We start from the raw sequence: 15,894 nt of genomic DNA, 5'->3' as shown, positions 1-15,894 counted from the left end.
CAGTGGTTAAAATGATAATAAACTCGTATAAAAAAAAAAAAAAAAACTATTGGATGAATTAAAGTAATATTTATAAAACTAAACCAACAACTTTTTTTTTTTTGTTAGTAGTAATTTCCTCCTTTACCCTCTTGACGACCAGCTAGTGCCGATTGGCGTAAACTGGTTTTCTGAGGCTTTCCATGGAAATGGCCGCTCGTTCGAGCGGCCTTTCCATGTCAGTTCACGGAGGGTGTCTCTGTGAACAGTGTGCGAGCCGCCGATCGCGGCTCGCCGGCAAAATGTAAACACGCGGGGAAGCAATCCCCGCTGTTTACATCATACGGCGCTGCTGCACAGCAGCGCCATGACGTAGATCGGCGATCCCCGGCCTCTGATTGGCCGGGGATCGCCGGCATCTGATAGGCAGAAGCCTATCCTAACAGGCGCGGGAAGGGAGAGGGCGGAGAACGCTGCGAATGGGGGGGCTTTGAAGAGCCCCCCGCTAAGCAAATGCAGCCGGCGGCGATCAGACCCCCCCCAGCAGGACATCCCCCTAGTGGGGAAAAAAGGGGGGTAGTCTGATCGCCCTGCTGCACTCCTGATCGGTGCTGCGGGCTGTAGAGCCCACGCAGCACCGATCACTGAAAAAATCCCTGGTCGTCAAGTGGTTACTCACTTAGGAGGGAGATGCCACACAGACTAGTGGGCAGAAATATACACATTCCATGCAGATTGTGCCCTGACCAGAATCTGCCCCAGAAGGCCAGCACTCAGGATTGTCAATGAGATGCGAATCATTGCATCTTGCATGCAGATTTGATGCAAATTTCTATGCAGCTTGGGCCAATCAAAATTGACAGGAAGTGCAGTTGATTGAACCAGTTTTAAGCTGCGCACAATTTGCATCCAAGCCAGAAGTTAACACCTTAGTGACTTTAATCATTCTTTTGATTCTGATGTTTTAATCCCCTGTTTGAGTCCCAGCTTTGACTTTTGTATAATTTCAGGTGTTTCTGAACAAGCAACCGAACCCGCGCAAAAAGCTGCTGGTCCCGTGCATGCTGGATCGTCCCAAACCAGATTGCTACGTGTGCGCCAGCCGCCCGGAGGTCACAGTGAAGCTAAACGTCCATAAAGTGACAGTGCAAGTGCTGCAGGACAAGGTGCGTGTGTAGCCAGCGCTGTGCGTCTAATAAATTGTCCCGCAGAACTTTCCAGCAGCTTTATAGCCGATCAGAGTGTGTATGACTTCAGCAGGCTTCTTTAATCAAATAAAGTCCGCCCGGCTGCGGAGGCTGACCGCAGTAATGCACCAGGGCTTAATTTTCCCAGGGCCCATCCCAGCGCCCACAGTATAGCAGAGTGCGGGGGAGGACTTTCAGTGCCAGGTTATCCTCATATGGAAGGGAAGGTAGTATTAGGCATATGTAGGTGGAAGGTTGGCAGTGGAAGCCTTCGCGTTTTCGTACATCAGATGACATGCTTTTGGATCAGAATATCTGTAGTTTTTTGATAGCTCCTATGCAATATAGGATAACTTAAATAGGATTTGTGAAAATTACATACAAATAAGTACATTTCTTCAGAGTAAAATGAGCCATACATTACTTTTCTCCTATGTTGCTGTCACAGACAGTAGTTAGGTTATACACTGATACTGGCCAGCCTCCCTGCTTGCTGCACACTTGTTTTGGCAGTTGGACGGAGCAACTGCCATTCACTAAGTGCTTTTGAAAATAAAGAAAACCCTGAGAACCCCCCCCATGAGAAGATGGGCTAGTCCAAAATCTGTCGGTAATGTCAGATTTCTACTACTTACTGTAAGTGACAGCAACATAGGAGAGAAGTAATTTATGGCTCATTTTACTCTGGAAGAAACATACTTATTTGTGTAAGTTTACATGTATGTTAAATTTTAAGATTTTCACGACAGAGGTCCTATACATTTTTTAGGGCGCTTAAAGAGAACCTGAACCAAGTAAAATTATTTAAAATAAACACATGATGTACCTGCAAATGAATATCACATACTTACCTCCCTGTCAGTTACTCACTCACCATTTTTTTTCTTACAATGATTCCTTCTAATTCTAACAAGATTTAGTCTGAACTAATATATATTAGTTGCTGTCGGTTATAAATGAAAGGACAACTGATGAGCAAGGTAATGCCCATGTTTCCCTGTGGCTCTAGTGGGCAATATTACAGTTTAACAATGTGCTGATTTGGAAGCTGTTATGGGGTCATTGCCATTTTAAAAATGGAGGACGGAGAATTCCATTGATCACAGTGGACAAACCGGACACAAGAGAGGAGAAAGAGATTAAGGAGTAGACTACACAGGAGGTAAATATGACGTGTGTATGGTTGTTTTTACTTTTATTTTTCAGTTCAGGTTTAAACTCAAGCATTAATTCTCCCGTTATACAGGTTACAAGACCACTGTTGGCCACAATATACATTTGTTACAGCTACCCCCTCATTAAAATAATTAGAACACTTAGACCAGAATCTTTTTATGTAAAAATTAATTCCTGTAGTTACATACATAGAATATATAAAAAGCATTTAAATAAAAATATCGAGATATATTAGAAAAGTATTGGCTGTCAAAAGTACATTAGCAAAAATATATCAGTACATTACCAGCCCCTCTGACCCTCTCTTTTTGTCTGTCTCTCTTGCTTTCATTTCATTTTTTGGATTAAGCAGCCCCCACTGAATCTTAAGTTTCCACGTTTATACTCTGCAATGCACTTGTTAATCCTGTAAAGTGAACCTAAACCAAACTGAAAAAAAAAGTTTCACTTACCTGGAGCTTCTACCAGCCCCCTGTTGCCGACCTGTGCCCGTGCCGGTCCTCAATGATCCTCCGGTCCCCCGCCATGACTTTTTTAGTTTAGTTTTAGACCGACTGGCCAGTCAATAGCCCCTGCCACACATATCCTTGATCACACTCCCTGTCGCCGGGAGCGCATGCCCATTGGTCTAAAACCAAAATGCCGCTGCTAGAACTGAAGGATCATTGAGTGACGGCGTGGGCACAGAGCGACTGCAAGGGAAGCCCAAGGTAAGTAAAAACTTTTTTTTTTTTTTCAGTTCGATTTAGGATCGCACAGGGGGACAGAGGAGGGTGCAGGGGACAGAGGTGGCACAAAGGGAGACAGAAGGGGGCAGAGTGGAACTGAAGGAGGAACAGGAGTTCAGAGGTAGCACAAGGGGACAATGAAAGGCACAAGAGGACAGAAGGAGGCAGAGAGGGACAGAAGGAGGTAGAGGTGGCACAGGGGAACTGAAGAAAGCACATGGAGACAGGAGGCACAAAGGGACAAGGAGGGGCAAGACAAGACAAATAACATTTATATCGCACTTTTCTCCTGGCGGACTCAAAGCGCCAGAGCTGCAGCCACTAGGGCGCGCTCTATAGGCAGTAGCAGTGTTAGGGAAACTTGCCTAAGGTCTCCTACTGAATAGGTGCTGGCTTACTGAACAGGCAAGGGGGAAAAAAAGAATGCACAGGGCACAGAGGGAAACAGTGGCAGCTGCCTGCAACTTGCGCTAAGCAGGTGCAGCAGAACCAAGTAATAGAGCACCCTCAATGCGGCGCTTAAGGGGTGGAGCTTCATTCAGGGGCGGGGCTTAATCCAGCAACATAGCGCCCTTGCGGCTGATATGCTGGGTATGGGGAGGAGTCACACATTCTGGGCTCTGCTGTTATATTCCCTCCATTCCCATCAGTGAGCGGTGTAGAGCGGCTGATATGCTGGGTATGGGGAGGAGTCACATTCTGAGCTCTGCTGTTGTATTCCCTCCATTCCCATCAGTGGGCGGTGTGTAGAGCAGCTGATATGCTGGGTATGGGGAGGAGTCACACATTCTGGGCTCTGCTGTTGTATTCCCTCCATTCCCATCAGTGGGTGGTGTAGAGCGGCTGATATGCTGGGTATGGGGAGGAGTCACATATTCTGAGCTCTGCTGTTGTATTCCCTCCATTCCCATCAGTGGGCGGTGTAGAGCAGCTGATATGCTGGGTATGGGGAGGAGTCACACATTCTGGGCTCTGCTGCTGTATTCCCTCCATTCCCATCAGTGGGCGGTGTAGAGCGGCTGATATGCTGGGTATGGGGAGGAGTCACACATTCTGGGCTCTCTGCTGTTGTATTCCCTCCATTCCCATCAGTGGGCGGTGTAGAGCAGCTGATATACTGGGTATGGGGAGGAGTCACATTCTGTGCTCTGCTGTTGTATTCCCTCCATTCCCATCAGTGGGCGGTGTAGAGCAGCTGATATGCTGGGTATGGGGAGGAGTCACACATTCTGGGCTCTGCTGTTATATTCCCTCCATTCCCATCAGTGAGCGGTGTAGAGCGGCTGATATGCTGGGTATGGGGAGGAGTCACATTCTGAGCTCTGCTGTTGTATTCCCTCCATTCCCATCAGTGGGCGGTGTAGAGCAGCTGATATGCTGGGTATGGGGAGGAGTCACACATTCTGAGCTCTGCTGTTGTATTCCCTCCATTCCCATCAGTGGGCGGTGTAGAGCAGCTGATATGCTGGGTATGGGGAGGAGTCACACATTCTGGGCTCTCTGCTGTTGTATTCCCTCCATTCCCATCAGTGGGCGGTGTGTAGAGCAGCTGATATGCTGGGTATGGAGAGGAGTCACACATTCTGGGCTCTCTGCTGTTGTATTCCCTCCATTCCCATCAGTGGGCGGTGTGTAGAGCAGCTGATATGCTGGGTATGGGGAGGAGTCACACATTCTGGGCTCTGCTGTTGTATTCCCTCCATTACCATCAGTGGGCGGTGTGTAGAGCAGCTGATATGCTGGGTATGGGGAGGAGTCACACATTCTGGGCTCTGCTGTTGTATTCCCTCCATTCCCATCAGTGGGCGGTGTAGAGCAGCTGATATGCTGGGTATGGGGAGGAGTCACACATTCTGGGCTCTGCTGCTGTATTCCCTCCATTCCCATCAGTGGGCGGTGTAGAGCAGCTGATATGCTGGGTATGGGGAGGAGTCACACATTCTGGGCTCTGCTGTTGTATTCCCTCCATTCCCATCAGTGGGCGGTGTAGAGCAGCTGATATGCTGGGTATGGGGAGGAGTCACACATTCTGGGCTCTGCTGTTGTATTCCCTCCATTACCATCAGTGGGCGGTGTGTAGAGCAGCTGATATGCTGGGTATGGGGAGGAGTCACACATTCTGGGCTCTGCTGTTGTATTCCCATCAGTGGGCGGTGTAGAGCAGCTGATATGCTGGGTATGGGGAGGAGTCACACATTCTGAGCTCTGTTGTTGTATTCCCTCCATTCCCATCAGTGGGCGGTGTAGAGCAGCTGATATGCTGGGTATGGGGAGGAGTCGCACATTCTGAGCTCTGTTGTTGTATTCCCTCCATTCCCATCAGTGGGCGGTGTAGAGCAGCTGATATGCTGGGTATGGGGAGGAGTCACACATTCTGGGCTCTGCTGTTCTATTCCCTCCATTCCCATCAGTGGGCGGTGTAGAGCAGCTGATATGATGGGTATGGGGAGGAGTCACATATTCTGAGCTCTGCTGTTGTATTCCCTCCATTCCCATCAGTGGGCGGTGTAGAGCAGCTTCTGTGGAGCATATTGGATGTGAGCAGGAATTGTGGTCTGCATTGTGCAATGCTGTCTGTCTGCTCTGCTGAATTTGGCTGAGCTGCTCATTTTCTTTCCACAGATAATAAAGGAGAAATTCGGGATGGTCGCTCCTGATGTGCAGATAGAAGACGGCAAAGGCACCATCCTTATCTCCTCTGAGGCTGGAGAAACTGATGGTAAGCAGTAGGGATGTCCTGACACATGAAACAAGCTGCCGCTGCTTTATGGGGCTTTCTGGAGCTGGTGTGGCTGAGATGACCCAGCGAGAACAGTTCTCCAATCACAGCAGCGTCTACAACTTAAAGCCCTCTAACTGGCCAAATAGTGCGGGGCGTATTACTACACCGTATCTGAAACGCTCGAGGGGGTGCTGTCCAGCCAATCATGTTAGCGGAATTTCCTATGGACTTTCACACTTGTTCACCTCAATCATACTACCTCCAACTTTCTGTTTTCTGAAGAGAAAAAAAAGAGAGCTCAACCCTGGTGAGCATCTAACCCAGAAACCGGCACTGGCTCCTCCCCTGTGACTACACACCCACTATACCAGGCACTGGCTCCTCCCCTGTGACCACATACCCATTACACCAAGCACTGACTCCTCCCCTGTGACCACATACCCCTTACACTAGGCCCTGAGTCCTCCTGTGTGACCACATACCTCCTCCACCAGGCACTGGCTCCTTCCCTGTGACCACATACCTCCTCCACCAGGCACTGGCTCCTTCCCTGTGACTACATACCCCCTACGTCAGGCACTGGCTCCACCCCTGTGACCACATACTCCCTACACCAGGCATTGGTTCCACCCCGGTGACCACATACCCCTTACACTAGGCACTGAGTCCTCCTGTGTGACCACATACCTCCTCCACTAGGCACTGGCTCCTTCCCTGTGACCACATACCCCTTACACCAGGCACTGGCTCCTTTCCTGTGACTACATACCCCCTACGTCAGGCACTGGCTCCACCCCTGTGACCACATACTCCCTACACCAGGCACTGGCTCCACCCTGGTGACCACATACCCCTTACACCAGGCACTGGCTCCAACCCTGTTAGCAACTACCACTGCACACTGGCTCCTCCCCTGTGACTACATAGCCCCTACGTCAGGCACTGTCTCCTCCCCTGTGACCACATACCCCTTACACCAAGCATTGGCTCCTCCCCTGTGACCACATACTCCCTACACCAAGCATGGGCTCCACCACTGTTAGCAGCTATCACTGCACACTGGCTCCTCCCGTGCACCAAGCACTGGGCACTTTCTTATTATGTCTGCTCCAATATCTGGATTTGCTAAAAATTCATGCATGCAGCTTTCCCTTTAGCTCTTCTCTGATTAGGCAGTTGCTGGTCATATGCTTTAATTCTAGCTCTTAGCTTTTTGTCAGCAGTAGGGTATTGTGATTTCCGTTTTTTTCTCCATATAAATGCCGATGTATTTGTGAATGTCATTGTACCGTGTTAATGTCCTTTTCTCCACCTGTGTGTCTCAGCAAACAACAACCGGAATTTGTCAGATTTCGGCATTCGGAATGGAACCCGACTGCAGGCAGATGACTTCCTCCAGGATTACACCCTCCTGGTCAACGTGTTACACAGGTGCGTGCGCGGGGGCCGATACACTGCAGGTGCGTGCGCGGGAAGCCAATACACTGCTGGTGCCTGCGCGGGGGCCAATACACTGCAGGTGCGTGCGCGGGGGCCGATACACTGCTGGTGCCTGCGCGGGGGCCGATACACTGCTGGTGCCTGCGCGGGGGCCGATACACTGCTGGTGCATGCGCGGGAAGCCAATACACTGCTGGTGCCTGCGCGGGGGCCAATACACTGCTGGTGCCTGCGCGGGGGCCAATACACTGCAGGTGCGTGCGTGGGGTCCAGTACACTGCAGGTGCGTGCGCGGGGGTCCAGTACACTGCAGGTGCGTGCGCGGGGGCCAATACACTGCAGGTGCGTGCGCGGAGCCAATACACTGCAGGTGCGTGCGCGGGGGCCAATACACTGCAGGTGCGTGCGTGGGGGCCAATATAGTGCAGGTGCGTGCGCGAGGGTCCAGTACACTGCAGGTACGTGCGCGGGGTCCAGTACACTGCAGGTGCGTGCGCGGGGGCCAATACACTGCAGGTGCGTGCGTGGGGGCCAGTACACTGCAAGTGCGTGCGTGGGGGCCAGTACACTGCAAGTGCGTGCGTGGGGGCCAGTACACTGCAAGTGCGTGCGCGGGGGCCAATACACTGCAAGTGCGTGCGCGGGGGCCAATACACTGCAGGTGCGTGTGCGGGGGCCAATACACTGCAGGGCAGGGCCACAATGTGGACTGGCCAAGGAATATGATTATTTTTGTAATTTTTTCTTGGGGAGGGGGGGGGGGGGGGGGGGCGCCTTAATGCGGATCTGAACTCATAACTTCCTCTCTGCTCTGAAAGATACACAACAGCAAAATAACCTTTACACAAAAACATTTCTGTTACAGCTGGTAGAAATCCTAAAATAAATCTGCAGTGTGTCTACTTCCTTATTTCATGGAAGCAGACATATTGTTGACATCTTGTGCTTTCAAATGAGCTTATCTGCCATCTCTGCCATAGACAGTCAGGTGACACAGGGGAGAGATGAAATTACAACTTGTGATTAGACACAAATGAGGGGGAATTAGACAGGCTCTCTAAATACATACAGGGCGCATTTCTCTGTTTTCCTTCTGTCCTGTGCAAGAGTTCAGCTCCACTTTAACCACCTTAGCGGTATGGACGAGCTCAGCTCGTCCAGTACCGCCAGAGGCTGCCGCTCAGGCCCTGCTGGGCCGATTTCAATGAAATAAAAAGCAGCACACGCAGCCGGCACTTTGCCAGCCGCGTGTGCTGCCTGATCGCCGCTGCAGCGGCAAAAGAGGGTCCCCCCAGCCGCCCGAGCCCAGCGTAGCCGGAACAAACAGTTCCGGCCAGCGCTAAGGGCTGGATCGGAGTCGGCTGACGTCCATGACGTCACTCCGCTCGTCGCCATGGCGACGAGGTAAGCGAAACACGGAAGGCCGCTTATTGCGGCCTTCCGTGTTACTTCTGGCCGCCGAAGGCGATCGAAAGAACGCCTCCGGAGCGCCCTCTAGTGGGCTTTCATGCAGCCAACTTTCAGTTGGCTGCATGGAATAGTTTTTTTTTAATTTAAAAAAAACCCTCCCGCAGCCACCCTGGCGATTTAATCAGAACGCCAGGGTGGTTAACAAGTCTGCAATTATATTGAGCATGTCGGCATAGAGATCAGACTGTCAGCACAAATGGATATTCCATCCCACAAAGTGTATCATGGTCCTTCATGTAGATCTGTTTGTGCTGCATTTTGCATGTGTAAGGTACCCATACTTTGCGCGATTTTTGGCATTGATATCCGGGCAGATTCGATCATATAAGTTAATTCACTAAGCTGCGATGCTAAAGGAGAGCAACTTCAATTCAGCAGCGCAAGTTAAAAATCCCGTAGTGTGCGCTGCTAACTTACGCCTGCTCCCCTCTAAGCACCGGCCGCTTCTTTAATCCCACCCTGAGCCACGTCGGGTCCAGTGGCTTTGTAGGATGTGATCGCCGCACTTTGGCCCAATAAGCTGCCTGTCACGTGGCCCAATCAGTTGCAGTCGATGGTTGCAGATACGGCCAGATGGATTGAGGAACCATGGCCGTGGGTACATAGCGTTAGGGTTGTGTGAGACGTGTCTGCTCTGCTCTTGTCAACCAATCTGCTGCTTCTTTTTTCATGGCAGTTAGAAAAACGCCGATTGGCTCTTAGGAGAAGAGCTGAGTTTGACCCTTTGTGCTTTCCATGGATTAGGAAGTGATATACGAGAGGATTTCCAGCTGTGTGCCCTCTGCTGCTGTTTTCAGATAGTATAACTAGATGAAATGTTCCTGGCTTGTTTCTGATAGTATAACTAAATAAAATGGTCCTCGGTTTTGCTTCACTGTATCCATATTGTGCGATCTCCTCATGAGACGGCCCTTTCTTGTGTATTTTCAGTGAGGATTTGGAGAAGGACGTGGAGTTTGAGGTAGTGGGAGACGCCCCCGAGAAAGCTCCTCAACAACAGCCAGAGGAGGCCAATTCAAACATTACCAACGGCAGTGATGACGGTGCTCAACCTTCAACATCCACAGGTGAGGACAGTGTGACCGGTGACATGAATACCTGGCGGAGTGTCACTCGCCTGCGGGGGAGGGAGCTTCCATGTCACCCACGGGCTGTGCTGGGCGGAGTCTACAGGTGAGGACAGTGTGACCGGTGACATGAATACCTGGCAGAGTGTCACACTTGCCTGCGGGGGAGGGAGCTTTCATGTCACCCACGGGCTGTGCTGGGTGGAGTCTACAGTACAGGTGAGGACAGTGTGACCGGTGACATGAATACCTGGCGTAGTGTCGCATTTTCCTGCGCGGTACGGAGCTTCCATGTCAACCCTGGGCTGTGCTGGGCGGAGTCTACAGGGGAGGACAGTGTGACCGGTGACATGAATACCTGGTAGAGTGTCACACTTGCCTGCGGGGGAGGGAGCTTCCATGTCACCCACGGGCTGTGCTGGGTGGAGTCTACAGTACAGGTGAGGACAGTGTGACCGGTGACATGAATACCTGGCGTAGTGTTGCATTCTCCTGCGCGGTACGGAGCTTCCATGTCACCCCCGGGCTGTGCTGGGCGGAGTCTACAGGTGAGGACAGTGTGACCGGTGACATGAATACCTGGCAGAGTGTCACACTTGCCTGCGGGGGAGGGAGCTTCCATGTCACCCACGGGCTGTGCTGGGCGGAGTCTACAGGTGATAATGGAGCTAAATATTCAGAGTACTGCAAGGCAGGAAGCAAAGAAGCACAAAGTCTCAAGGTGACCACTCATGATACAACAATTCGATGAAAACGATTGGTTGTACAGAAAAATAGATTTTATTTTTTTTTTCAAAAAATCTGATGAAATTTCCCAGATTTATTTTCAAATAAAAGATCGGGAGTGGTGGATGTTTTTGATTTATTTTCTAAAGATGAGTTTTGGTGAGCACCCGGCTGTCATTGGCGCCACCGCCTCCTATGCTGTAAGCAGAGTTGTGCACAGAAGCGCTGGCCCTGCATTCTCTCATATCGCCCCACCCGGCTACTTTTTCATGCCACCCGGGAGAACACTGATCTGAAAGACCTCAACTAGTCAGGTGATCTGAGCTGTGGGATGAAAGTGCAAAACATATATATATATATATATATATATATATATATATATATATATATATATATATATATATATATATATATATATATATATATATATATATATATATATATATATATATTGAGAGAGATAGATAGATATGTCCCTGCAGTGCCGTGTATATAGCTCACTCACGCCTCCTTCCTTGTGGCTGTGGCAATGGCTGACGTGTCATTTGATAATTAACCCAAACTGCATGGCTTTCTACTGGCCCAATGCCACTGACATCACCGTGACTAACGGCGCTATCGGACCACTGGATAGCCGCGCAGTTAAGTTCCATTTCCAAATGACGTGTCTGCTGTTGTCATGGCAGCCAGCTCAACCGGGGGTTGGAGTGAGCTGTAAGTTTTCATCCTGACCTTCAGAAAAAGAAAAGTGTTAAGGGCAAAAGTCATATAAACCTTAAAGTGACACTGAAACGAAAAAAAAACACCTCATAATATAATGAATTGTATGAGTAGCGTGGATAATTGGATAATTAATAGAACATTAGTTGCAAAGAAGTCATTTTTTTTTCCATTTTATATAGCTTTTTTTTTTTTTTAACATTGCATCACTTTCTTATATTTGCATTTTAAACTATGAAACAGAGCAGCGCTAATGACCCTTTGAACTTCTCTGCAGTAAAATCGTATCTGAAGTTGTCATCACTGTTTCTTTGATGTAAAAGTGCTTCAGAAAATAGCAGTTCTTTCTGACTAAATTAGTCGAGAGCTCAGAGAAGCTCTTTTGCATAAATAACAAGTGAAGTTTAACTCTCCCTGTACTGGAAACAATAAATAACGTGACTCCTATCTGTGCTGCTAATGTTCTATTTCTTAGCTGTACTACACATACAATTCATTATATCATAAGATTTATTTTCACTTCAGATTCCCTTTAAAGTTTACCTGTGACAGTAGTAACAAACAAATGTATACTTCTTAGTGTCACTGTTTTGCATTCCTCCTTTGTAGCACAAGACCAGGATGATGTGCTGATTGTGGATTCGGATGAGGAAGCTCCTTCCTCCAGCAATGCGGATGTCAACATGGAGAGCAACACCCTGAAGAGGAAGATGTCTGATGACGAGGCAACGAGCAGTAAACGGAAACGCCTGGAACCTATAGAGGAGCAGGATGACGATGACATCATCGCCTTAGACTGAGCACCACCGCCTGAGGCTGACAAGGGCTGTTCCTTTAACAGTTGGTGATGTGACTTCTATTAGGGTGTGTTAAACATCTGTCGCTAGGAGGCCCGCCCCTTTCTTACACCACCCTATCAAGCAGCCATGTTCCCGTTTGCTGCATTTTTGTGACAATAAGAAGCTGTTTATTTATGCTTTCATAAAGTTGTGGGAGATGGCTCCGCCCCTTGTTTGATGACACGTTTATTGCGACATACTGTGGTATTTTTGTATTTATGTTACGTTTTTTATACTTAGTTTAGAAAAGGGACCCTCTGGAACGAATGTTTTTCACACCCTAACTAGTTCGAGGTTTTCTACAAAGTACTGTCGCCTGCTCTCTACGACCTGCAGAGGGCAGTACTGTTCATCCGCAGCGACAGGCGCCCCACGTGTTACTGTATGGCGGATACCCCGCAAAACTGTTGTGCTTTTGTTCCGGGTTATTTATATTTCATGTTTTGTAACACCGCTTCTTTACTGTTAACCTCTGAAGGACCAAATAAAGAAAATCTTGTAGAGCCGCGTGTGCTGCCTATTCCTGGGCTGGGAGGATTTGGTGTTGGCTGCACTAAGCCTGAGCTCTTAAAGAGAACCAGAGACGAAGCACCCTCATGTATTTTATTACATTTATCAGTGGGAACATGACAGTAAACACCTACCCTGCTTTTAGTTTCATTCTTATCTGCTTAATTAGTCTATTAGCAGCTGTGATAAGAATCCCCGACTGGCTCAGTCTAGGTTTGACCTGGAATCATTATAGCTGAGTCACTCTTCTGTGGAATCTTTTCAAGCCCAAGCCTGCCACCTCCTGGCTTAGATTTCCTGCTTTGCATACTGAGAGCTCTGATGACAATGAAAGCACACAGATGAAAGGCTGCAGCAGCCTTTCTCATATAGCCTAGATAGCAGCCTAGTCTCATATAGCCTAGACAGCACATCCAGAACAACTCATAACCCGGAAGGAGAAGGGATATGAGCCGGCGGCCAGATTTGATTTTTCCTGGAGCAATAATGGATAAAAAAAAACACAAAAAAAAGGCACACCAGAGCGGCGAAATTATCAGGTAGAGCATTTATTCTTTACAAGCTATCAACTGATATGTTTATTTTGTGTGAAACGTTCATCTCTGGTTCCCTTTAAAGCCCTAGTTATTGCACCAGGGAAATCATATAAGAACGCTACTTTAAAGTGGACCTGAACTCTTGCACAGGACAGAAGGAAAACATAGAGAAATACACCCTGTATGTATTTAGAGAGTTTAGTCTGTCTAATTCCCCCTCATTTGTGCCTAATCACAAGTTGTAATCTGATCTCTGCCCTGTGACTGCCATGGCAGATAAGCCCATGTGAAAGCACGGGATGTTAACAATGTCTGCTTCCATGAATCAGGAAGTAGAAACTGCAGATTTATTTTAGGATTTCTGTCACCTGTAACAATGAAATGCTGTGATGTGGTCGTAGTTCACAGCATGCAGCCCAATGCCACATTATAAAGAACGCGTTGTTGTTCAGTTGCTTTTCAGTCATGTCTGGCTCTTTATGACCCGATGGAGCACAGCACGCCTCTGTCCTCTACTACCCTTCCAAGCTCATGATTGTTTCTTCCATGATACTATCTACCCATCTCATTCTCTGCCCGTCCCCTCCTATAGCTCTTGATCTTTACCAGCATAAAGGTCTTCTCCAACGAGTCCTGACTTCTCATTGTGTGTCCGAAATATTTCAGCATCATCTTCAACATTGCTCCTTCCAATGGACTGTCAGGGTTAATATTTTTAACCACTTGAGGACCGCAGTGTTAACCTCCCTGGCGCTCAATTTCCCCAGGATTTCAGTGCAAAAAGTGATCACATTAATTTTCATAACCTTTTTTTCCTGTAACTTGCCAAAATGTGTCAAGCAAGGGTCTAGTATACAGTGCATGCACATCAATGCTGTTCACAGCATGTTTTGTAATGATGTGTATAACCATCAATACCGCTAGGGAGACCCCCCTAAAGACCAGGCCATTTTTTGTTAAATTGGCCACTGCAGCTTTAAGGCCAAGCTGCAGGGCCGCACAGCACACAAGTGATTCCCCCCCCCCATTCCCACCAACAGAGCTTTTTGTCGGTGGGGTCTGTCCAGTCCCCCCCCCCCCCCCCCCCCCCAATATTTTTTAATCAAGATTTAGTGTATTATTACCTGATCCAGGGGCTGGGTGGATCAAGTATCCGCCCAAACCACCGCTCCTGTAGGCTGCACTGGCCCACTTTCACTTCCGTGACCTCTGGGTCACGACGCTGGAAGGAAAGATTGATTCCCTCTCCCAGCATGCAGGGGGCACAGCCAGGGAGAGAAAGCTGCCCAATGGCAGCTCTGGAAAGTCTGCAGGACTGCCCCTAGTGGGCATTTTGAACAGGGAATCCCTCTCCTCTAAAGACAAACACTTCTATCGTGCTTTTCTCCTTGCAGACTCAAAGCGCAAGAGCTGCAGCCACTAGGACGCGCTCTATAGGCAGTAGCAGCGTTAGGCCAGAGCTGCAGCCACTAGGGGGCGCTCTATAGGCAGTAGCAGTGTTAGGTCAGAGCTGCAGCCCCTAGGGGGCGCTCTATAGGCAGTAGCAGTGTTAGGCCAGAGCTGCAGCCACTAGGGGGTGCACTATAGGCAGTAACAGTGTTAGACCAGAGCTGCAGCCACTAGGGGGTGCACTATAGGCAGTAGCAGTGTTAGGTCAGAGCTGCAGCCCCTAGGGGGTGCTCTATTGGCAGTAGCAGTGTTAGGTCAGAGCTGCAGCCACTAGGGGGTCCTCTATAGGCAGTAGCAGTGTTAGGCCAGAGCTGCAGCCACTAGGGGGCGCTCTATAGGCAGTAGCAGTGATAGGTCAGAGCTGCAGCCACTAGGGGGTGCTCTATAGGCAGTAGCAGTGTTAGGTCAGAGCTGCAGCCCCTAGGGGGTGCTCTATTGGCAGTAGCAGTGTTAGGTCAGAGCTGCAGCCACTAGGGGGTGCTCTATTGGCAGTAGCAGTGTACGGCCAGAGCTGCAGCCACTAGGGGGTGCTCTATAGGCAGTAGCAGTGTTAGGCCAGAGCTGCAGCCACTAGGGAGCGCTCTATAGGCAGTAGCAGCGTTAGGCCAGAGCTGCAGCCACTAGGGGGTGCTCTATAGACAGTAGCAGTGTTAGGCCAGAGCTGCAGCCACTAGGGGGCGCTCTATAGGCAGTAGCAGTGTTAGGCCGGAGCTGCAGCCACTAGGGGGCGCTCTATAGGCAGTAACAGTGTTAGGTCAGAGCTGCAGCCCTTAGGGGGTGCTCTATTGGCAGTAGCAGTGTTAGGTCAGAGCTGCAGCCACTAGGGGGTCCTCTATAGGCAGTAGCAGTGTTAGGCCAGAGCTGCAGCCACTAGGGGGCGCTCTATAGGCAGTAGCAGTGATAGGTCAGAGCTGCAGCCACTAGGGGGAGCTCTATAGGCAGTAGCAGTGATAGGTCAGAGCTGCAGCCACTAGGGGGTGCTCTATAGGCAGTAGCAGTGTTAGGTCAGAGCTGCAGCCCCTAGGGGGTGCTCTATTGGCAGTAGCAGTGTTAGGTCAGAGCTGCAGCCACTAGGGGGTGCTCTATTGGCAGTAGCAGTGTACGGCCAGAGCTGCAGCCACTAGGGGGTGCTCTATAGGCAGTAGCAGTGTTAGGCCAGAGCTGCAGCCACTAGGGAGCGCTCTATAGGCAGTAGCAGCGTTAGGCCAGAGCTGCAGCCACTAGGGGGTGCTCTATAGACAGTAGCAGTGTTAGGCCAGAGCTGCAGCCACTAGGGGGCGCTCTATAGGCAGTAGCAGTGTTAGGCCGGAGCTGCAGCCACTAGGGGTTGCTCTATAGGCAGTAG

General features: G+C 49.5%; 1 protein-coding gene across 1 annotated transcript in view; it reads left to right on the top strand.

Moving 5' to 3' along the window:
* Positions 1-12,557, top strand: part of UBA2 (ubiquitin like modifier activating enzyme 2) — a 50,568-nt gene extending 38,011 nt beyond the window's left edge. The window contains exons 13-17 of the mRNA XM_068259622.1: positions 990-1,145; positions 5,693-5,789; positions 7,118-7,223; positions 9,633-9,769; positions 11,825-12,557. Coding sequence (XP_068115723.1) covers positions 990-1,145; positions 5,693-5,789; positions 7,118-7,223; positions 9,633-9,769; positions 11,825-12,015 — 687 coding nt within the window. The 3' untranslated portion in view covers positions 12,016-12,557. The remainder of the gene's footprint in view (positions 1-989; positions 1,146-5,692; positions 5,790-7,117; positions 7,224-9,632; positions 9,770-11,824) is intronic.
* The last annotated feature ends 3,337 nt before the right edge of the window (positions 12,558-15,894 follow it).

This window comes from Hyperolius riggenbachi, chromosome 11 (assembly GCF_040937935.1).
Source record: "Hyperolius riggenbachi isolate aHypRig1 chromosome 11, aHypRig1.pri, whole genome shotgun sequence".
In the NCBI taxonomy this organism is placed as follows: domain Eukaryota; kingdom Metazoa; phylum Chordata; class Amphibia; order Anura; family Hyperoliidae; genus Hyperolius; species Hyperolius riggenbachi.
The sequence above is the reverse complement of the archived record's forward strand: the minus strand, read 5'-3'. Positions and strand labels throughout refer to the sequence as shown.